General features: G+C 39.0%; 1 protein-coding gene across 2 annotated transcripts in view; it reads right to left on the bottom strand.

Annotated features, from left to right (window-relative positions):
• LOC134356239 (Fanconi anemia group A protein-like) overlaps positions 1-22,743 on the bottom strand; it is a 128,611-nt gene that overhangs the window by 16,427 nt on the left and 89,441 nt on the right. For both annotated transcript variants that reach the window (XM_063067033.1, XM_063067032.1), the window contains exons 30-38: positions 22,464-22,537; positions 21,631-21,759; positions 20,721-20,811; positions 19,839-20,008; positions 18,280-18,385; positions 15,867-15,926; positions 10,451-10,555; positions 6,151-6,263; positions 4,463-4,604 (exon numbers count right to left, since the gene is read on the bottom strand). In XM_063067033.1, coding sequence (XP_062923103.1) covers positions 4,463-4,604; positions 6,151-6,263; positions 10,451-10,555; positions 15,867-15,926; positions 18,280-18,385; positions 19,839-20,008; positions 20,721-20,811; positions 21,631-21,759; positions 22,464-22,537 — 990 coding nt within the window. The remainder of the gene's footprint in view (positions 1-4,462; positions 4,605-6,150; positions 6,264-10,450; positions 10,556-15,866; positions 15,927-18,279; positions 18,386-19,838; positions 20,009-20,720; positions 20,812-21,630; positions 21,760-22,463; positions 22,538-22,743) is intronic.

Genomic DNA, 22,743 nt, shown 5'->3' with positions numbered 1-22,743 from the left:
ATCAACCACCCATGTCATCCAGAACCAGGAAGAATAGCAAGTTTCCCTCCTTGAGCACATTAGTGAACAGTAGAAACTCCTTAATTAGTGAGTCTTCCATAGTTATGTCAATCACATCTTAGTCATTCTGCATACTGTGGCATTAACTATAGTACTCTTGTAGTAATAGTGATCTTATTTTAAGCCTTCCATTGTACTACTGGCACAAAACTACAGTTTGTGATGCATGCCAGTGATAATAAACCCGGTTCTAATTCCAAGGTGTTCACCACGAGGTACAAATTGCTCTGAGCTTTCAAGAACCACTAAGGGGCAGTAGATTTCCATGCATTTTCACATTTCCCAAAAACATTAATAGAAGACTGGGAGCTTGAATGAACACCACTCCTTTGAATCAATATTCCAAATGAACACTTATGAAAGAAATCAGGAGGTCTAATAGAAGGCAGGAAGTTGCCCTAAGGAAAATCCTAAGGGATTCTACAGATATGTTAGGAGCAAAAGGATTGCCAAGGACAAAACTGGTCGGCTGGAAGATCAGACTGGAGCCAAAAGAGACTTGGGAGGGGAGAGATCCTAAATGGCTTTTTGCATCTGTATTTACTCAGGAGACAGGCAGTCTACAGCAATGAGGCAAAGCATCAACTTCATGGACCCTACACATATTATACAGGAGGAGGTGTTTGTTGTCTTAAGGCAAATTAGGGTGGATAAATCCCCACAGCCTGACAATGCATTCCCTCAGATCCTGTGAGAGGCAAGTGTAGAAATTACCAGGGCCCTAGCAGAGATATTTAAATCATCCTTAGTGAGAGGTGAGGTACCAGATGATTGAAGGATGGATAATGTTTTTCTGCTGTTTAAGAAAGGTTCTAAAATAAACCAGGAAATTATGGGCCGGTGAGCCTGACTTCAATAGTAAGAAAGTTACTAGAAGGTATCCTAAAGGACAGAATATATGAGAATTTGGATAGACATAGACTGATTAGGGATAGTCAGCATAGCTTGGTGCACGGTAGGTTGTGTCCAACCAATTATAGAGTTTTTCGAGGAAGTTACCAGGAAAGTTGATGAAAGCAAGACAGTGATTATTGTCTACATGGACTTTAGCAAGGCACTTGACAAAGTCCCACATGGGAGGTTGTTAAAGAAGGTTCAGTCGCTCGACATTCAAGTTGAGATGATAATAAATTGGAATTGATATTGGTTTTGTGGGAGAAACCAGAGAGTGGTAGTAGATAGGTGTCTCTCTGACTGGAGGCCTGCAGTTAGTGGAGTGCCACTGGGATCAGTACTGGGTCCATTCTTGTTTCTCATCTATATTGTTGATCTGAATAATAATGTGGTTAACTAGATCAGCAAATTTGTGGATGACACCAAGATTGGGGATGTAGAAGACAGCAGGGAAGACTGTTAGAGCTTGCAGCGGGATTTGGACCACCTGGAAAAATGGGCTGAAAATGGCAGATGGAATTCAATGCAGGCCATTGTGAGGATTTGCACTTCAGTAGGGCCAACCAGGGCAGTTCTTACACAGTGCTCCAGTTCTTACACAGTGAATGGTAGGGCACTGAGGAGTGCGGTAAACAAAGGGATCTGGGAATACAGGTCCATAATTCATTGAAAGTGGTGTCACAGGTTGATAGGGTCATTAGCACATTGGCCTTCATAGATCAAAGTATTGAGTACTGGAGATGGGATGTTATATTCAAGTTATAGAAAACCTTGGTGAGGCCTAATTTGGAGTATCGTGTGCAGATTTGGTTACTTACTTATAGGAAAGATGTAAATAAGGTTGAAAGAGTACAGAAAAATTTACAAGAATGTTGCTGGTACTGGAGGACCTGAGTTATAGTAGAAGATTGAATAGGTTAGGACTTTTTCCTTGAAATGTAGAAGATTGAGGGGAGATCTGAATGAGGTATACAAGGTTCTGAGGGGTATAGATAGAATATATGCAAGTAGAATCAGAATCAGGTTTATTATCACCGGCATATGGCATGAAATTTGTTAACTTAGCAGCAGCAGTTCAATGCAATACATAATCTAGCAGAGAAAAAAAAATAAATGAAATAAAAATAATAATAATAAACAACTAAATCAATTATGTATATTGAATAATCTTTAAAAATGTGCAAAAACAGAATTACTGTATATTAAAAAAAACTGAGGTAGTATCCAAAGATTCAATGTCCATTTTGGAATAGGATGGCAGAGGGGAAGAAGCCGGTCCTGAATCAAGTGTGTGCCTTCAGGCTTCTGTATCTCCTATCTGATGGTACCAGTGAGAAAAGGGCATGTCCTGGGTGCTGGGGGTCCTTAATAATGGACGCTGCTTTTCTGAGACACCGCTCCCGAAAGATGTCCGGGGTACTTTGTAGGCTACTACCCAAGATGGAGCTGACTAGATTTACAACATTCTGTAGCTTCCTTCGGTCCTGTGCAGTAGCCCCTCCGTACCAGACAGTGATGCAGCCTGTCAGAATGCGCTCCACGGCACAGCTATAGAAGTTTATGAGTGTATTTGTTGACATGCCAAATCTCTTCAAACTCCAAATAAAGTACAGACACAACCTTGCCTTCTTTATAACTAAATCGATATGTTGGGAGCAGGTTAGATCCTCAAAGATCTTGACACCCAGGAACTTGAAGCTGCTCACTCTCTCCATTTCTGATCCCTCTACGAGGATTGGAATGTGCTCTTTCGTCTTACCCTTCCTGAAGTCCACAATCAGCTCTTTCGTCTTACTGACATTGAGTGCCAGGTTGTTGCTGTGGCACCATTCCACTAGATGGCATATCTCACTCCTGTACGCCCTCTCGTCACCACCTGAGATTCTACCACCAATGGTTGTATCATCAGCAAATTTATAGATGCTATTTGAGCTATGCCTAGCCACACAATCACGTGTATACAGAGAATAGAGTAGTGGGCTAAGCACACACCCCTGAGGTGCGCCAGTGTTGATCGACAGCGAGGAGGATATGTTATCAACAATCCGTACAGATTGTAGTCTTCCGGTTAGGAAGTCGAGGATCCAGTTGCCGAGGGAGGTACAGAGGCCCAGGTTCAGCAAGTTCTCAAGCAGGGTTAAAGATGAAAGATTTAAGAGGTACATGAGAAGAAACTTCTACATTCAGAGGGTCGTGAGTACGGAATGAGCTGCAAACACAGGTGGTGCATGCGAGCTCAATTTCAATGTTCAAGAGAAGTTTGGACATGTACATGGACAGTAGGGGTATAGAGGGCTATGGTCCCGGTGCAGGTCGATGGGAGTAGGCAATTTAAATGGTCCGGCATGGATTAGATAGACCAAAGGGCCAGTTTCTGTGCTGTACTTTTCTATAACACAATGACACTAAAAATTAATGGAAAATATGAAAGTAAACAATGAACAGATTACTTGATAATAACAATATGCATCTTCTTACACAGGAGGAAACGTAACAACAGGGACAGCTTTCAGAGATTAGTATCCTGTTTCGAGAACACCATCACAGGAATGAGAAATCCGGTGACACTGAGGGTGTGGGCAGAAACATCTGGACTGAGTTGAAACCATAGCAGAGTATTCAGAATACAAAAATAATGTAATAATGGAGAAGCTTAAATACTAGAAGGAAGTATTTAAAACTTTCTCTGTACTTTTCAAAATAAATTTTAAGCCTAACCCTTTGTCTGCTTTATTCGATATTGTTGCAGAAAAAGATATTCTGGAGATATCTGATTTGCACATTTTGGCTTTCATTTCTCATAGCTAGGAGGGCGCTCTTGCTTAAATGGAAGGATGGCGTTCTGCCTACTCACGCTCAATGGTTATGTGATGTTTTGTCATGTTTAAATTTAGAAAAGATCCGTTGTTCAATTTCTGAATCTAGCCAAGACTTTCACACATTGTGGGGACCATTTTTGAACTATTTTCAAAACCTTTGATTTGGTGTTGGCTAATAACATATTTCACTATATGATAAGGATTTTTTTCCTTCTTTCTTTCTTTACCAAGCAGCTTCGATCTTGGTAGTGGGTTTAGATTTTTTTTCTGTATAATAATAAAATTATCATATTTCAATATTATGAGTTAATTTAATTTACATGAATATAGAGTAATGAGGTTGCAAATGTGATTCAAATATGTATTGGTATTATTTTAGCTTTTTTGACTTATATACTTGTACTCTGTATTCTTTATGTAGAAATTAATAATAAAAATACTGAAAAAGAAAGAATACAATCTTATAAAACACTATGCCTTAAATGTAGCTAGGGTTCAATAGGATAATCTCTGATAATGTAACCAGTAAACCCAAATGGAAGCAAGTTAAACCAGATTAATAAGCAAATATTGTGGTGTAACATTTGTTCATTGTTTTTATAAGATTCGTGCTTTTATTCATTAACCTTTTTGATGTATTTTTCAAAAGAGGCATAACTCATCAAATTGAAAGGAAAATAAAAGATTACCATTTCATTTTCAGCACAGATCTCTCTTGTTGCTGTCTGCAACATCTTCAGGCCATTTTCCCTCCGCAGGGTGAAGTATAAAAAAGCACCCAGCACCCATGAAGGACAGGCTGGAGGATTTTCCAATTTCCCCAAAAGTAACCTGCAACAATTTAAATATAAATTAAACTTACCAATTTCCCTTCATTAATCTTTTTACCTGTCTGACAATAAATGTAACCTGCAAGGGAACCCTCAGATTGCTCAACTAGTTTCTGCTGTATCAAAGTTTTATTCATATACGCCTAAGATTTATCAATTTTAAGAGCTAAAATAGTAAACCTTATTAACTGAAGAATCACAAGATAGGAAGTCCACATGCAAAGCAATTCAAAATCAGCGATGGATAAATCAGCCACAACCAATCGTAGTAGACAATCTTAATTATAATTCCACTTTCACTGTTGGAATTATTAAAATCATGCTTTTGCCTAGTTAATTCTCTGCCTGTCCCCTATAGCTGCATGCTCTCCACTGAGTTCTGATTTCATGATGTACATTTGCTTTCCTTTACTAACCTGCAGTCAATTTTTGAAACCAAGTTCAAAATTTACACTTCAAGCAGGATGCCTGCCTCATTAAATCCCATGCATCTTCTCCAGGACACCAGTTTCAACACTTGACAACTGCTCGGTGCAAAATTTTAAATTAACTAGGGATCAAACCCGTGACTGCACTGGTTTGTGCAGGTTGTCTAATAAATGCCGTGGAAATTCGGAGAAATCAATAAATTGGGTACCATTTCAATTTAGGTTTTGTCAGCAAGTCTTGGTATGATCTACTTTTATTTCTTTTGCACACTTGAGATCACCAGGCAAGGAAGACTTCTTCATTCTTCTCAAATATCATTAAGGAATGGGTTTGAGCCCAGTCTCTAGGGAGATGCTTAAATACAAGTCTGAGGTACCAGGACTTTTTGCCTCCTCTTGAAAGCCACATCAAAGAAGAATTTAATTATTCCATAATGCTAACTTTAAAATGGCCATTTTCTCTTTGTATGCATTTAAAAAATATTAGAATTCAGTTGTAAGAAATATTGAATCGCCAGAGCCAGAAACCAGGGTCGCAAGCAACAGCTTAATTTTTTTGCTTGATTTAAAACCATGCATCTCCATGGGTTGTTGCTGATAATGATGCAGCAACAAACTTCAAACTTGAAAAAATATCCTTTTCCCCATTTCACAGTGGTATATTAATTTTTACTGACTAATTATCAAAACTGCATGAATGCCTTATAATTTCAGGTGGAAAATACAACAACTATGAATGGAACTTGTAAACTCTTTCCTCAAAAATTGTCACGGGAGACTATGTAAAAATCGAACAAATAGCACTTGATGAAGTTAACCCCAAGCCAACAACAGAGCATCTTCACCGGAAAGACCACAGCAATTCAAAGCAGTGGCTCATCGCTACCTCAAGAACAATTAGAAATGGCAATTAATGCTGGCATTCCTAGTTGCACCCAGGTCCTCAAAATAAATGTTAAAAAAATTAAGAGAAACTGAGCAATAGTTTAATATTTTTCACTCATTTGCTGACAAGAGTATTCATACTATTCCAGAGCTTCAAGGAGAACCTACAGGTGTTCAAACTAAACAGTTTTCTTTATGCCGTTATTTATTTCATTCACCTTTTTCCTGCATTACCTGTTTGCCCAGCACTGGCTGTCAACCATCCTCTGCAGTTCTCTGGGAAACGAGGAATCACTAATCCGTTTCCATTGTGTGGAAAGAACAGGCTCCAATCTCACCCACCAGCACTTCATGGACAGGAAGCAAAAGACTGACATTAGTGACAAGGTTAGGCTTAGTGCCCAGTATAAGGCTACATGTTCTGAGATGTCAAATATAATTAGAAGCTAAAATCATGATTGAGCCAAATGAATGCATGGCCTATAGCAGATATTAAGCTATTGGACATGACTAATCATAGGAGCTCTGATTTCTAAACTTGAAGAAATTTCTACATTAGTAATGTTGTAAATCCATCAAATAAGACTCCGGAACTATACTTGCATCTAAATTTCTAAAGTATTTTTCTTACCTAGACTATAAGAAAAGGTCTATTTCTTATATAGACCATAAGATATCTTTAAAATATTCAGAAATAATTTTAACACATTTGAAAGCAGAAATGGGATACTATAATGGTTAACCCTTCTTGACACAATCTTTGCATGTATATCTCTGCTGTTTAGAGAAAGGGTAGTGTTAAGATCATAACAAATTTCTGGAGCACAATAAAACTTGCTTTTTTATTTTGATATCTTCCTCCCACCATTAAATATGGAAAACTAACTACTATTATGCTATGGATTTTTAAAAATTGTGAATATTCTTCTAATCATATGAAGTAAAAAGATACTTCTAAAGCAGTAGCTTTATTTTCTCTCAATGTCACCAATATTGGGATTTTTCAGTTTGGAGCCTTTGGAGATGACCTTGGTTTCATAGAAACATAGAAAATAGGTGCAGGAGTAGGCCATTCGGCCCTTCGAGCCTGCACCGCCATTCAGTATGATCATGGCTGATCATCCAACTCAGAACCCTGTACCAGCCTTCCCTCCATACCCCCTGATCCCTTTAGCCACAAGGGCCATATCTAACTCCCTCTTAAATATAGCCAATGAACTGGCCTCAACTGTTTCCTGTGGCAGAGAATTCCACAGATTCACCACTCTCTGTGTGAAGAAGTTTTTCCTAATCTCGGTCCTAAAAGGCTTCCCCTTTATCCTCAAACTGCGACCCCTCGTTCTGGACTTCCCCAACATCGGGAACAATCTTCCTGCATCTAGCCTGTCCAATCCCTTTAGGATTTTATACATTTCAATCAGATCCCCCCCTCAATCTTCTAAATTCCAATGAGTACAAGCCTAGTTCATCCAGTCCTTCTTCATATGAAAGTCCTGCCATCCCAGGAATCAATCTGGTAAACCTTCTTTGTACTCCCTCTATGGCAAGGATGTCTTTCCTCAGATTAGGGGACCAAAACTGCACACAATACTCCAGGTGTGGTCTCACCAAGGCCTTGTACAACTGCAGTAGTACCTCCCTGCTCCTGTACTCGAATCCTCTCGCTATAAATGCCAGCATACCATTCGCCTTTTTCACCGCCTGCTGTACCTGCATGCCCACTTTCAATGACTGGTGTATAATGACACCCAGGTCTCGTTGCACCTCCCCTCTTCCTAATCGGCCACCATTCAGATAATAATCTGTTTTCCTGTTTTTGCCACCAAAGTGGATAACTTCACATTTATCCACATTAAATTGCATCTGCCATGAATTTGCTCACTCACCTAACCTATCCAAGTCACCCTGCATCCTCTTAGCATCCTCCTCACAGCTAAGACTGCCGCCCAGCTTCGTGTCATCCGCAAACTTGGAGATGCTGCCTTTAATTCCCTCATCCAAGTCATTAATATATATTGGAAACAACTGGGGTCCCAGCACTGAGCCTTGCGGTACCCCACTAGTCACTGCCTGCCATTCTGAAAAGGTCCCGTTTATTCCCACTCTTTGCTTCCTGTCTGCCAACCAAGTCTCTATCCACATCAATACCTTACCCCCAATACCATGTGCTTTAAGTTTGCACACTAATCTCCTGTGTGGGACCTTGTCAAAAGCCTTTTGAAAATCCAAATATACCACATCCACTGGTTCTCCCCTATCCACTCTACTAGTTACATCCTCAAAAAATTCAATGAGATTCGTCAGACATGATTTTCCTTTCACAAATCCACGCTGACTTTGTCCGATCATTTCACCGCTTTCCAAGTGTGCTGTTATCACGTCTTTGATAACTGACTCTAGCAGATTCCCCACCACCGATGTTAGGCTAACCGGTCTATAATTCCCTGGTTTCTCTCTCCCTCCTTTTTTAAAAAGTGGGGTTACATTAGCCACCCTCCAATCCTCAGGAACTAGTCCAGAATCTAAAGTGTTTTGAAAAATTATCACTAATGCATCCACTACTTCTTGGGCTACTTCCTTAAGCACTCTGGGATGCAAACCATCTGGCCCTGGGGATTTACCTGCCTTTAATCCCTTCAATTTTCCTAACACCACTTCCCTACTAACATGTATTTCCCTCAGTTCCTCCATCTCACTGGACCCTCTGTCCCCTACTATTTCCAGAAGATTATTTATGTCCTGCTTAGTGAAGACAGAACCAAAGTAATTATTCAATTGCTCTGCCATGTCCTTGCTCCCCATAATCAATTCACCTGTTTCTGTCTGTAGGGGACCTACATTTGTCTTAACCAATCTTTTTCTTTTCACATATCTATAAAAGCTTTTACAGTCAGTTTTTATGTTCCCTGCCAGTTTTCTCTTATAATCTTTTTTCCCCTTCCTAATTAAGCCCTTTGTCCTCCTCTGCTGGACTCTGAATTTCTCCCAGTCCTCAGGTGAGGCACTTTTTAATTTGTATGCTTCTTCTTTGGAATTGATACTATCCCTAATTTCCCTTGTCAGCCACGGGTGCACTACCTTCCTTGATTTATTCTTTTGCCAAACTGGGATGAACAATTGTTGTAGTTCATCCATGCGATCTTTAAATGCTTGCCATTGCATATCCACCGCCAACCCTTTAAGTGTCATTTGCCAGTCAATCTTAGCTAATTCACGTCTCATACCTTCAAAGTTACCCTTCTTTAAGTTCAGAACCTTTGTTTCTGAATTAACTATGTCACTCTCCATCTTACATCATACATCAAGCACAGACTCAATCATTGAAAGAAGGAAATGGACTGAACTTCCATTTCATATTGAACTTTATACAAATGCGACTATAATTGTTGATCAAGTTAGATATAGGAGAAGTCATTTTTAAAGGCTAAGGGACCTGATATTCAAATATTTATTTGAATAAAGGAAACACATCAGCACAACCATGGGCAGCTGCTATGAACTTGATCAAAGGCCAACAGCAGTTACAGGCTGAGTTTAACGTTAGGGTTAGAGTGTATGACCATTATGTTGAAACTTTACTCAATATTTACCCATTTCATCTCTTGTAGCTCATAGGTGCCTGCACTTAAAGAGCCTGTTAACATTCTGCCGTCTCCCAGCACCATTACACCATTTTAAAGAAAATGCCTCATGTAGTTTCCTGCTTGATTTCCTTGCCACTACTGGGAGGCAAGACTCAGCTTCAGACATGCCTGTTTGGATCCAGAGTTCACTAATTCACAACAAAACTATCCCCACCAAATCGATGAAGTTCAGCCACAGATAATAATTGTGAACATTTTTGCTCCATTAAAAAAGAACTGATTTTACAGCAAATCTCAACAGACTACGTAATGAGGATACTAAGCTCCTAAAGAAGCTTAGCAAGTAACTCAGACTAGGCATCCCAATCTGAAAATATCATAAAACAATTATCTAGACTTTGCAAGTTTATAATCACATCAACCAATTTCGTGCTGACTATTCAGTAACAGTGCAGTAGTTGGCTTGTGGCCAAGTGGTTAAGGCGTTTGTCTAGTGATTTGAAGGTCGCTAGTTCGAGCCTTGGCTGTGTGTGTCCTTGGGCAAGGCACTTAACCACATATTGCTCGGCGACGACAGTGGTGCCAAGCTGTATGGGTCCTAATGCCCTTCCCTTGGTCAACATCAGTGTCGTGGAGAGGGGAGACTTGCAGCATGGGCAACTGCCGGTCTTCCATACAACCTTGCCCAGGCCTGCGCCCTGGAAACCTTCCAAGGCGCAAATCCATGGTCTGATGAGACTAACGGATGCCTATATAGTTAACTGGGTCATTACTTATGACAATTAAGTGAGTTTTGATTAGATGAAGTAGCCCAAGATCTTGAATGTCTATTCTCCATTGGAAAGAAATATGAACTCATGGAAGGTGACAAATAAAGGTCATGGCTGAGGCAAACACAAAGTATTCTAATGTTTGGCTAAAAATGTCAAGACATACAGAGTAGTCATTACCATTGCAGATAGCATGAGCAGAGGACAATGTGCTTTGCTATCATCTAGAATGCCAGCAACAGCACTACTGGGCTCTTCACAGTTCACCGAAGCACTAAGCAAACCCTGAAACAGAAAATTCTGTTAGTTATTCTCCACATCACCAACAAGAGGAAGAGAACAAGTTTTAACACAAGAGGGTTTTTCCTCAACAAAAGGCATTAAGGAAAATTGGTGCAAAGGCTGATGAACAGAACAGCTTCAATGTGCTAAATGCTCTACTCAGCTCCTGCACCCTAATTAATTTATACAGAAGTACAAAGGTGCACCACACTGATACTTGACGTTGCTTATCTCAAGCAAACGAATGACTCACATACATTCAGTTTAATCTGTATTACCACATGCCACCAGTGATGACTCAGCCTCGTCATTATTTTAACAACAACATCTAACAGTGTTTGTGAACAGACAGTCCAGAAACTTCACTGAAGCACAGTGGTCCAAGCAAACGATATGCTGCTATCCAAGTTGGGTATCTGCATCTCTTACAGACAAAATTCCTTTAAATCCCACAATTGACAGTTCATCAATATCGGAAATCAAATACTCAAGTCTTACACGTGGAGACAAAAAAATCACCAAAAATCATGCTCTTCTTTATTTGTTCTTAATGTACAAGGTGATAAACACATAACACGGCCAACAAGTTAATGTTGATCTTATGACAGCATGAACTAATTACAGTCCCAAGTCAATGTGGCACCATGGACCTCGATGCTACAGCCCAGCTTCAGCCTGACAAGACCCCACTGTACCCACTGGTGTAGGTTGTCCAATTGGGTCCTCTCTCATTGGATGCTGAGTACTCTGCCATAAATGTTGGGAGATGTCTTTGTTGAGAGCAAAGTGTCATTCAAATAGGAGTACCTGAGAAAGTATGCCATTTAAAAATAAAAGGAGGTCAGGCAGGGATGGGATTGCAGCTTAGGCTCAGGTGCCTTTTGGGAAAGGGAGTCAGTGAGTTAAATGGGAAGAGAAGTGGGATAGGGGAAAGAAAGAAATGCACACGAGGGCTCTACATGGGGATCAAAGTTTAAAAGGCAGATTCCTGTGGTGGTCTCGCAATGTTGGTGGAATGCTGCAAATTTGTTTGATATCACTTTTTAACGTCTGAAGAGCTGGCTAGTATCAACAGGAGGATGGAGCTGAAATTGCTTTAAAGCTCTGTGAACAATCCCACTAGAATAGAAGAAACAGGTACAGAAATGTTAGAGATTCAAGAGACTGTGGATGCTGGAATCTGGACCAACACACAAAAAAAAACTATAGATGAGAAAATCTGCAGATGCTGGAAATTCAAGGAACACACACAAAACGCTGGAGGAACTTGACAGACCAGGAAGCATCAATGGTGGATTTTTGAAATGGACAGTCAACGTTTTGGGTCAAGACCCTTGTCTGGGAAGAGACATCCTATTCAGAGGTAAAAGCAGAAATCCTAATAATCACACACTCAGGTGGTTAGCGGTTTAAAGTGATTCTGAAGATGAGGAATTTGAAATCAAAGAAACACGTACATACAAGGAAAGTAATGGACTAAACAATTCCCTGTAAAATCAAAGCAATTTCAGAGAGGTATGGAAAGAAATATATGACAAGTTCCCTCAAAGGATGACCAGGAGCAACACCTCCAGAGAATAATCATCATAGAAGATACTGAATCAGGAACAGAAAACTCCGACTGGATTAGTCTAGAGTGGGTAATATTTGAATATAAGTAGTGGAAGCTGGAAGTTGTCAAATAAGAGGTGTGTAACTAAAACAATTGTGCACCAAAGTCTTGTTTGAAATTACATAATAAATGTTTGAGTTATCTACACTAATTATGATCAATAAAGAATAATTAAAGTATAATTATTAGGCAAAATCATTGTCTGGTGTGGTTTATTGGGGGCTGCGTCTAACTGAAAAACACAAATCAATGCAAGGTTATCAAACAGTCCTACTTTTGGTTAGTTTTATTTTTTAAGTTTATTTTACTCATTTCCTTTCAATGAGGCCTCACAATGTTTCTCCTTTTACAGATGTTTGAACTGAGTCACTGTCTCCTCTCTCCCCAGTAAACAATAGCAATTCCCTTCACAGAACAGTCACGAGATCAAGGCCACTTGAACCACTGTAGTTTTTTTCCATCCAAAAAACAAAGATTTAATCCTCCAATCCATCATCTTACCCACAGTTTAGTTAGCCAAGGATATTTGTTTGCCCCTAACCTTTCCAGTTTTTGAAAATCCAAATACTACATCTTAACCATCTCTAAAAGATATCTCCCTAGAATACTTAGTCGTCAACTTAGCTATTGCATTCATGTCTTTGTAGTCTGTAAAGTTCAAATAATTTATTTTTATCTGCCATCAACTTATCTGTTGTGTTGCGAATACTTCTCATATTTACATACAAACTGAATCCTTCTAGAGATTATAGATAAGCGATTACATGTTTTATGATTGTTATTCACACATAAACCTCAAGGACAAAATAAACGTTTGATCGACTCCCATTTTTTCAATTTTTCTGACTTCCACCCAACTTGCATTTCATTTTTCTTCTACTCTCTCACATTCAGATGACACTGTAATTTGCTCAATGTTTACTCACATTACTGTATCTAGAAACACCCACAAAGACAACAGAGCAATGACAAAAAAACCAACAGAAATAATGCTCAAAGCTCTAAGTACAAGGAAGGCAGCAGTAATCCAGACCATGAAATCATAGCTAATGACATCATCATGCCCTGTTGCCATGATTGTGCTTTAATATTCAAAGTTCAAAGTAAATGTATTATCGAAGTACATATGTGTCACCAAATACAACTCAGAGATTCATTTTCATGCAGGAATACTCAATAAACCCACAATAGAATACTAATGATAATAAAATCAATGAAAGCATATTGAAATAACACAGTCTGACTTTCTAAGGTCAAAAGTGTGAATGCTCACAATGTTCTGTTCTCAGCTCATGCTTGTAGAAGTAAAACCTGGACAATATTCAGGAAGGGATGATGACTGGCAAGATAGCATTCAGAAAATGACCACTTCCACAAGACAAAGTCTAAAACTTGTCCTTAACATTCAATGGCACTGACATCACTGAGTCCTCTTGCATCAGTGTTCTCACAGGGTATACTGACAGGGCACTCAACCGGCAACCACAGATATATTGTGGTGACAACAGGTAAGAGGACAGGTATCCTAAGCATACAAGACCGTGTGCTTAGCCCCTGCTCTACTTGATTTATATCTGTGACTGTGTGGCTAAGCACAGCGCTAATGACATATTTCAGTTTGCTGACAACAACATTGTTGTTGGCCTAACTTTCAGGCCCCAGCTAGTTCAGGTTGGCAACAACATCTTCTCAACAATTACTATGAGCACAAGTGCTGTAGGTGACTACAGGAGGAGGAAGCTGCAGGTCCACGAGCCAGTCCCCATGAGGGGGTCAGAGGTGGAGGGGTCAGTAACTTTAAGTTCTTTGGCATTATGACATTATGATTTCAAAGGATCTGTCCTGGGTACAGCGTGTAAGTGTTATTACAACGAAGGAACAACAACACCTCTACTTTCATAGTCACTTGCTTAGATTCCACATGTCATCTGAAACTTTGACAAACTTCTACAGATGTACAGTGGAGAATACACTGACTGGTTGCATCACAGCCTGGTATGGAAACACTAATGCCCTTGAATGGAAAAGATCACTAAAAAAGAGTGGATATGGCCCAGTCCATCACCTGTCAGCAAAACCAAAGAACTGATTATTGACTAAAGGAGGAAGGAGTCAGAGGTCCATGAGTCATTAGGGAATCAGATGTAGAGAGGATCAGATACTTTAAATTCCTTGGCATTACCACATCAGAGAATCTGTTCTGGGACCAGCACAGCACGTAAGTGCTATCATAAAGAACACACAACAGTGCCTCTACTTTCTTATAAAGTTGCGTAATTTTGTCATGTCATGTAAAACTTTGACAAGTGGAGAAGGAGGTGCACAGTGGAGAATATCCTGACTGGGCTGGTATGGAAACACCAACAGAAACTCTACATAGAGTGGTGAATACAGCTCGGTACACCACAGTCAAATCCCTCCGCATCACTGAGCACATTTACAATGAGCGCTGCCACAAGAAAGCAGCATTCAACATAAAGGACACCCATCATCCAGGCCATGCTCTCTTCTCCCGACTGCCATTAGGGCAGGAGACATAGGAGCCTCGGGTCCCACACCACCAGGTTTAGAACAATTACTCCCCTACAACCATCATGGATAACCTCACTCACTTCAGAACTGGACTCTACCACCTACAGACTCACTTCCAAGACTCTACAACTCAAGTTCTCTGTATTATTTATTTACTTTTTTTATTATTTGCACAATTTGTCTACTTTTGCACATTGGTTGCTTGTCAGTCTGTATGGATAGAATTTCTGTAAAAGCTATTGTATTTTATTTTCCTGTAAATGAAAAAATAAATCTTAAGATAGTATATAGTGACATATCTGTACTTTGATAATACATTTACTTTAATTTTGATCCTACAAGCGGCTCCTCATGTTCCTAAGCCTTTCAAACACCAATAACCATTACTCGAGAGTGTGATAGAGGGCTCCTCACCTTGCCTGGAAGAGTGCAGTTCTTCCAATATATCTCTCAAGGAGCTCAACACATCCAAAACAAACAGCTCATTTGGTTGGCACCTCAAAAGTATCATTGCCTCCCATCACTACAACACAGTAACTATGTCCCAACTGCAGTCACCCATCCAGGTTACTCCAACACATGGAATGTCTTTCACCAAAGACAAGGGTGTAAGTGCCAGAGTGCTCCATCACCTCCAGGTTCTTCTCCAAGTTGTACACTTGAATCGAAAATACATGGTCAGTTTGGCATTGTTATTGGATCAAAACTCTGAAATGTCCTAGCAACTAATGTCCTGACAAAGACCACGGCAATTCATAGCAGTTGATCCCCACCTTCTCAAGAGCAACTAAGGATGGACAACAAATTCCAGCCTTGCCAGTAATGCCCATGTTCCATCCAGTAAAAATAAACTAACATCAATTAAAGAAATGAGCATGAAGCTACCAGAACTTACATGTAAACTTCTTCAGCCAATAAACGAAGTACCCTCACTGAACAACGTAGGTAATTGTTCATTACACAGTTGTGCAGCAAGATCCATTATAATATCAAACTCGATAGGACAGCTCAATATGGACAGTAAATGATAGGCTGGATAGTAATCATTATGCAATACAGTTATTCTAAGGAATATTATGTCACAGCCTCATTCTGTATCTTACAGAGTAAATTGAGGTAGTAGATTTGTTACATATATTGAACAGGAGGGTAATGAACTGGATTCCTTACTCTGAAGAAGTGTAAAGTAATATCAAAAGAAAGAGCCAACTCCTTGGAGTAACCATTCCGCTGAAAAACAAAGAAAAAGGTAACTGAGTTTGCAACCTTAATGAACACCAATTAAAAGATTATTAATATGAACCCTACATGTAATGCTTCCTGGTCTGGAACCAAGAAACTCGAGACAAAACCATTAAGCAGTTTTCAATAGATTAATGCTTCATCTTGCAGGGATGGTAACCAAAGGATGCATTATGAAGGTAAGCTGGACTCAGCTTTGAGATAAGGTAATTATACAACGAGACTGAGCAGTTCTGACGCATGGTCTCGGACCCAAAACATTAACCATCTTTCTTTGCGAAAGTGCTGCCTGACCTGCTGAGTCATTTCCAGCATTTTCGGTTTTTATTACAGATTTCCAGAACTACAACATTCCATTTTCATTCTATATTTCTACTGGTTAAAAGATTGACAAGGTAGATATCCGAAGGTAATCAATGTAATACATATTCAGTATATTTTCCACAGCATACATAAGCAACAAATAGAGGAAGTCTGAGAATTTCTTGAAAATAACATTAAAATATTTTTAAAATCCCTTTTTAAAAAAACAGGACTAACAACTTTATCCAGATTACGTGATCCCATTGTCAGAAAAAGATAACGTTACTGATAGGAACAAATAAAACTACAGTGAGGGTACTGAAGCTTCAATGCACTCTTGACATGGATATTGTGCAACACCCAGACTATGAATAACGTAAACGATAACATGGCTACAAACTTACTCAAACAAGAGAAAATCTGCAGATGCTCTACAAACTTTCCATCTGTTTTATTTTTTCCAATTGCACCTCCTATTTTAGTACATTTGTACATATTAACATACAAATTAGGTGCAAGAGTGGGCGACTTGAGTCACTGCTCCATCATTCAATACAATTATGGCTAACCTTAGGCTGTATTCTCACCTACCCCAGTACCTTTTTACCCATTTGCTCACCAAGATTCTACCCAATTCAGTCTGAAAATATTTAAAGATTGCTTCCACTGCCCCTTGACAAAGACATTCATGACAAGTGGGCAACTCCTTATTTTCACACATTACTTTTGTACATTGTGCCATGGGTGCCTACACATTGCTAATCCAGCTCCTCAGACTGCACTTTGCAGACCATTGTCCCTTTCTCAAAATGCTCAGAAGTACAAATAAATAGAAAGTGTGGTGTCAAATAAGGGCAAAATGTAGGACTTCCAATGGCTGGTTCGTTCCTTCTGTACACCCAGTCTAATTACCTGTCCTGTTGTTTCTGACTTGACATTTATACTCAGTGGGCACTTTACTGGCTACATCCTGTATCTAATAAAGTGCCTAGTGAGTTATGTTTGTGGTCTTCTGCTGCTACGGCCTGGCCTCTTCAAGAATCGACATGTTGTGCATTCTGCGATGCTCTTCTGCACACCACTGTCGTGATACATGGTTATTTAAGTTACTGTCACCTTCCTGTCAGCTTGAACCAGTCTGGGCATTCTCCTCTGACCTCTCTCACTAACAAAGTGTTTTTGCCCAAAGAGCTGCCACTCACTTGATGTTTTTTTTTGTTTACACACCATTCTCTGTAAACTCTAGAGACTGTAGAGTGTGATAGGCAGGATCCGCAGTTTCTGAGATACTCAAACCACCCGGTCTGGCACCAGTGATCATTCATTCCACAGCTAAAGTCACTTAAATCACATTTCCTCCCCATGTTAATTTTGGTCCGAACCATGTCTACATGCTTTTATTCACTGAGCTGCTGCCACATGATTGCCTGATTAGGTAATTGCATTAATGAGCAGCTGTAGAGGTGTACCTAATAAAGTGGCGACTGAGTGAATTTCCAAAAGAGGGTTTTCCCTTTCATATGGAATCAGGATGCAAAGCTGCACCATTCTTCAGGAAAGACAAAAATGAGTCCCAGTGCTTGTTTTAGATAACTGCACCCTTAGCCTTAAAACTGCATTAAACCACAAGTGTGTTGGATATATTTAGGCGTGTTGAGAGCACAGTATAGAACTATGAGAAACTAAAGCCTCACCCCCTGTTTATCAGCTGGAATACTTACTGTAATTTATGGATTTTATTATGTATTGCAATACACTTCTGCCACAAAACAAATTTTACAACATATGCCAGTGATATTAAATCTAATTCTGATGCAGCTGTAGCCCATTCATTGTGACCCTCAGAGGACTAAAAGTTCCAACCATAAATGTCAAAATCAGCAACTGACTGACACCTTAACAGGAATTCTCTCTATTACTGAGCAATGCATTTTAAATACATTCCTGCCGATTATCATCAATTACGCCATAAACCTCTTGTGTGTATATTTATAAATTAACGCAATTGGTTAGCTATAGTTTTCTAAACCAGACTTACCAGTTCTCTATTTGTAAACTGGAAGAATTCCCCACATTCCAGAATTGTTTTCGGGCCATCCGTGCAAGTTCTGAACAGCACAACAGGAGGAAGTGCCAATAGAATTCTAATCATGCCAGAAAAAGGCAGAATCTTGTGTGAGAAACAATAGTGTTCACCTTTTGTTTTATTAAGCTAATTACTATGTTACTGAAGGTAAAATCATGCATATCCAGCATAAAACTGGGCAACACAGGGTAAAATTACCTGGTTTCAACCCTTGTGTTTCTGTATAGTTACCCTCTCTCACTTGTTTATGTCAAACTCCCCCAGTTCTTAAGGATGAAATAGAGCAGTGTTCCCATTTCTATCTAATATTATATGCCCTCTTTTCCGAAAAGGATATGTGTAACTGTCAGATGAAATCAGCATCTGGTTCAGACGTGTTGTTTTTACAGCTTAGCATTTGTTAGCATTCCCTGGCCAGACTCGTGTGAAGAATAATTTTTTTTTAAGGAGCTCTAAAGATTGGCTGGCTGAAGTATTACTTCAGCATTGAGTGAACACATAGAGGGCAAACGAATAGTGCTGCACAGCATACAGAAATCCTTTAAAGACTAATGTATCCAGAACCTCCCACCTCCTATTTGTACAGTCGATGCAGATTGTGACTGCAGGGATAAGGTGATCCAGACTGAAACCTGCTTATGGGTTTGATGTTTAAACAAGTACAAAATTTATTGTTCAAGTTAAACTAAACAGTTAGTGGGAATAGACTAGCAGAATAAGACTCAAGGCAGTAGCCATTTTATTGCAATGGTGAGCGGTAATCACCTGATTAAGCTTTTCTATGTAACCCACGAACTAGACATTTTCTGACATTTAAAGCAGCTTTTACGATTTGAAAGGAAGAAGTTGTGATTAAAGTGTATGGTTTAATTAGGTATTCATTGGATGGTTTGGCATCTCACTTCCTTTTGGGCAAAATTGATTCTTTTTCTCTGGAGTGGTGAAGCTGAGGGGAGATCTAATAGAACTTTATAAGATTATGAAAGGAGTAGATAGACAGCCGGTATATTTTTCCCCAAGGTTAAAAGAATAATAATGCATTTAAGATGATAGGGAGAAAGTTCAAAGAATGTGTGGGGCAAGTTGTTTTTTTTTTAGAAACACAGCGGTGAGTGCCTGGGATGATATAACAGTGATGTTCACGGGACTCTTAAATAGGCAGATGAATGTGCAGCAAATGTAAGTATATGGTTTTGTACAGGCTGAGGGATTTGATTACTCATTTCATTAGTTTGGCACAACATTGTGGACCAAAGGGCTTGTCCCAGTGCTGGACTGTACTATATTCCCTGTGCTCTCACTAGTTTGGAGTTTTCATGATTACAGTTAAGATTATGAACAATTAATAAACAGCTCAACTTAAAAGCTCTCCTTGACCCTTTAGAATTATGTGTTAGTTACATAGTAGTAGAAAATAGAAAAGGCTCATGATTTCAATACTCAATGTTAGTAGCATATAATTTTTTAACTGTGTGACAATTGCTTTTAAAGATCTTCATTCTTGCTCTTACCTAACAAATAGATGCAGTTCAGCCTGGTGCTCTAACTGCTGGCTCAACATCAGCAATTCCACTTTTGCTTTTCTATCCCGAAACACATCCAGGAGAAAATGACCACGTTCAGGTGATAAATTTTTGCCGGGTGCTTTTGCCCATAGCCTTTCCAGATCAAACACAATTTCCTGCAATCAAATGCAACAAACTGAACATACTGTTTAAAAAAATATCTCCCCCAAATACCACCTAAAACCCTAAATATTTTAGTCTATAAAAACAGGGCTGTAAATCCTTGGAATTCACTATCCTAGAGTTAGTAGCCAGTCATTGATGGCTCAAGGCCAAGTCCACGCTTTCAACATTGGGAAGATCAGAGCATATGGACCTCAGGCAAGAGAGCAGATTAAAACACAACCATCAGCTTTAATAAATTATAACACAGCAGCCTATTCCCACTTATGTTTCTTATGTTCTTGTAAATTCAAATTTTTAAAAAACCATTCTTTTTAATACCAAATTTACTAAATAATTTATGAAATCTGACAGATAAGATCAATGGTTTATCAAGTTGCTGAAATGCAGAAAGCCCATGAGTGAAGAGGTCTAGGTGTATTATGTCTAAACCCAATAAATTTAATATTTGAATTTGTGACAATTTAATTACTGTCCTCTCATTACCACAGAGCCCTGGGCTCCGCCTGCAACTCTTAGAAAACTTACCAAAAAGAAGCAAATTAACCAAACAGATTTTCTGCAGCACGAAGGACATGCAAACATGAAAGTCAGTAATAATTAAAGGCATTCAAAGGTAAAATATTAAATATTTATAGAACAGCACAGAATTAGGACTGAAATTAATCCAATCGTCAGTGTTAGTGCTATGAAAGGAATATTTACCTGCAGGAGACAGATAACATTTTCATAACCCGATCTATTGATTGAAGGAAGTTCTGTACAAGCAAATCCTTTGAAGTTTTGAACTTTGGCTCTGCAAGTAATCATAAAACTACATCCAGTAATGAAAGCTATAGACCACATGAAGACCCACATTTATTAACCGGATTGATGCTGAAAGTGATGCCCTGCAATCTTGTAAACTATGCTTATTGCACTCAGAGGTTGAACTCTCAAAGATCTGTCTCTATACTATTGATTCAGGACTTTCAAATCACTTTGTTCTTCTTGGTTTCTCCAATGAGATGTGTGGCCAAGGGGTGAATGGGAACACAAGAAAACAGAAGCAGGAGCAGGCCATCAGGCCCCTGAAGCCTGTCCCACATTCAATATGATCAAAGGCTAAACTGTACTGCCCTTAACTGATTTTCTGTAGCAGTCCTTATAAGCCTCAATTCTTTGACTTTTCAAGTGCTGGATGAAAGGGAAGTGGAAAAATGAAGAGTACTTCCCCCAGTCCAGGATTATTGTACACCTTGAAAGTTTTAATAGATCAATTAGACAACATATCAGCAGCTCCATGGACAACATCTTTCATGGTGGTAATAGGAGGCATAGTTAAGGCTATTTGAACTGAACATGCTTCAGACACGTGCACCTATCAACTTGTGTTCATATCACATTACCTTCCGGTCATGAAAGTGAACTTCAACAAGTCAGAGAAAAGAGCTGCCGGTGCTCCAAGTTAGTAACCCCTGTATCATTAGGAAAAAGTGGCACATGCCAACAAGGGTCAGTCCATGGTCGAGATTTTTGAGGGAATGAAGATAAGACAAAGTGAAAAGTGAAAGGTTAGGGCATTATAAACCAAAGGCAATGTAATCTGATCATGTAACAAATTATGGAAATTTACCTTTTATTGAAATCCATTAATGCATTAATAATAATCCTACACGCAGTCACTAGATCTCCTCCACAGCCCCCTGCTGTAAGAGGAGATGGCAGATAATGTTGGTAACAGGCCCAATGTTGATATTCTTGTCTGTAAATGAAGCATAGAATCTTTCATGTTCCTGGTCTCTTGCCAATTTCCAGTCTAACTGACACTCAACAATCACTGGAAAAAGGAAAACTCAGCAATGACATTTCCAATTTAACAATGCAATCCTTTGTAAGTAATCATTGATATTCAATAGATAAGCAGAAAATATGTGGAACCTGGAAGTAGATGACATTTTAACGATATTCATCCCTATTAAAATGTACCAGTCATTATAAAATCAAGTCTATAACAATGTTTTAACTATATTTAGAATGAATCAATGATAAGGTATAACATCCTTTTATGCAGGGAGGTTAAAACAGTAAATTATTAATTCCAGTGGAGACATACAGCTGCCTTCTTTAAAAGCTGATTTATTTCCAAAATAAACACATAGTAGTTTATTTTCTTTCTAGCTAATCCTCCTTTCCCACCCTCACTTCTATTCTATCGCCTTACCCAATCTTTTCTTGTCCTAAAGAAGGGTCTCAGCCTTCTTTATTGTTTATTCATTTCCATAGATGCTGCCTGACCTGCTGAGTTCCTCTAACATTCTGTATGTGTTGCTCTGGACTTCCAGCATCTGCAGAACCTCATGTTTATAGTTTACTGTATTTTCTAATAGGGAATCGGGGTTATTTACTACTCAACATACTGGGGGAAAGCATTTTCCATATTTACATTAGAATCAATAAAATATTTACCTGTCTACATTGCTTAATAGATCTCCATGTGGCTGAATTTCCAGTTCAGACATCAACCAATCATAAAATGTTAGCTATAGAAGAAGAGGTAATTGATCCTTTTAATTTCAATGACATAAAAGATGCAATTTCCTGATATTATACTAAAATGCACAATTACACAGGCCATGTTTTGAACTTTTCAACAGAACTGAACATGAATCAAGTGAATTTAATTACCAGGGTAGGTAAGTGTTCCTGTAATACAATGGAACTTGAGCTATTTACCATTTTCAGTTCA

Source organism: Mobula hypostoma, chromosome 14 (genome assembly GCF_963921235.1).
Source record: "Mobula hypostoma chromosome 14, sMobHyp1.1, whole genome shotgun sequence".
In the NCBI taxonomy this organism is placed as follows: Eukaryota; Metazoa; Chordata; class Chondrichthyes; order Myliobatiformes; family Myliobatidae; genus Mobula; species Mobula hypostoma.
Note: the sequence above shows the minus strand (reverse complement) of the source record. Positions and strands in the feature narration are given on the sequence as shown.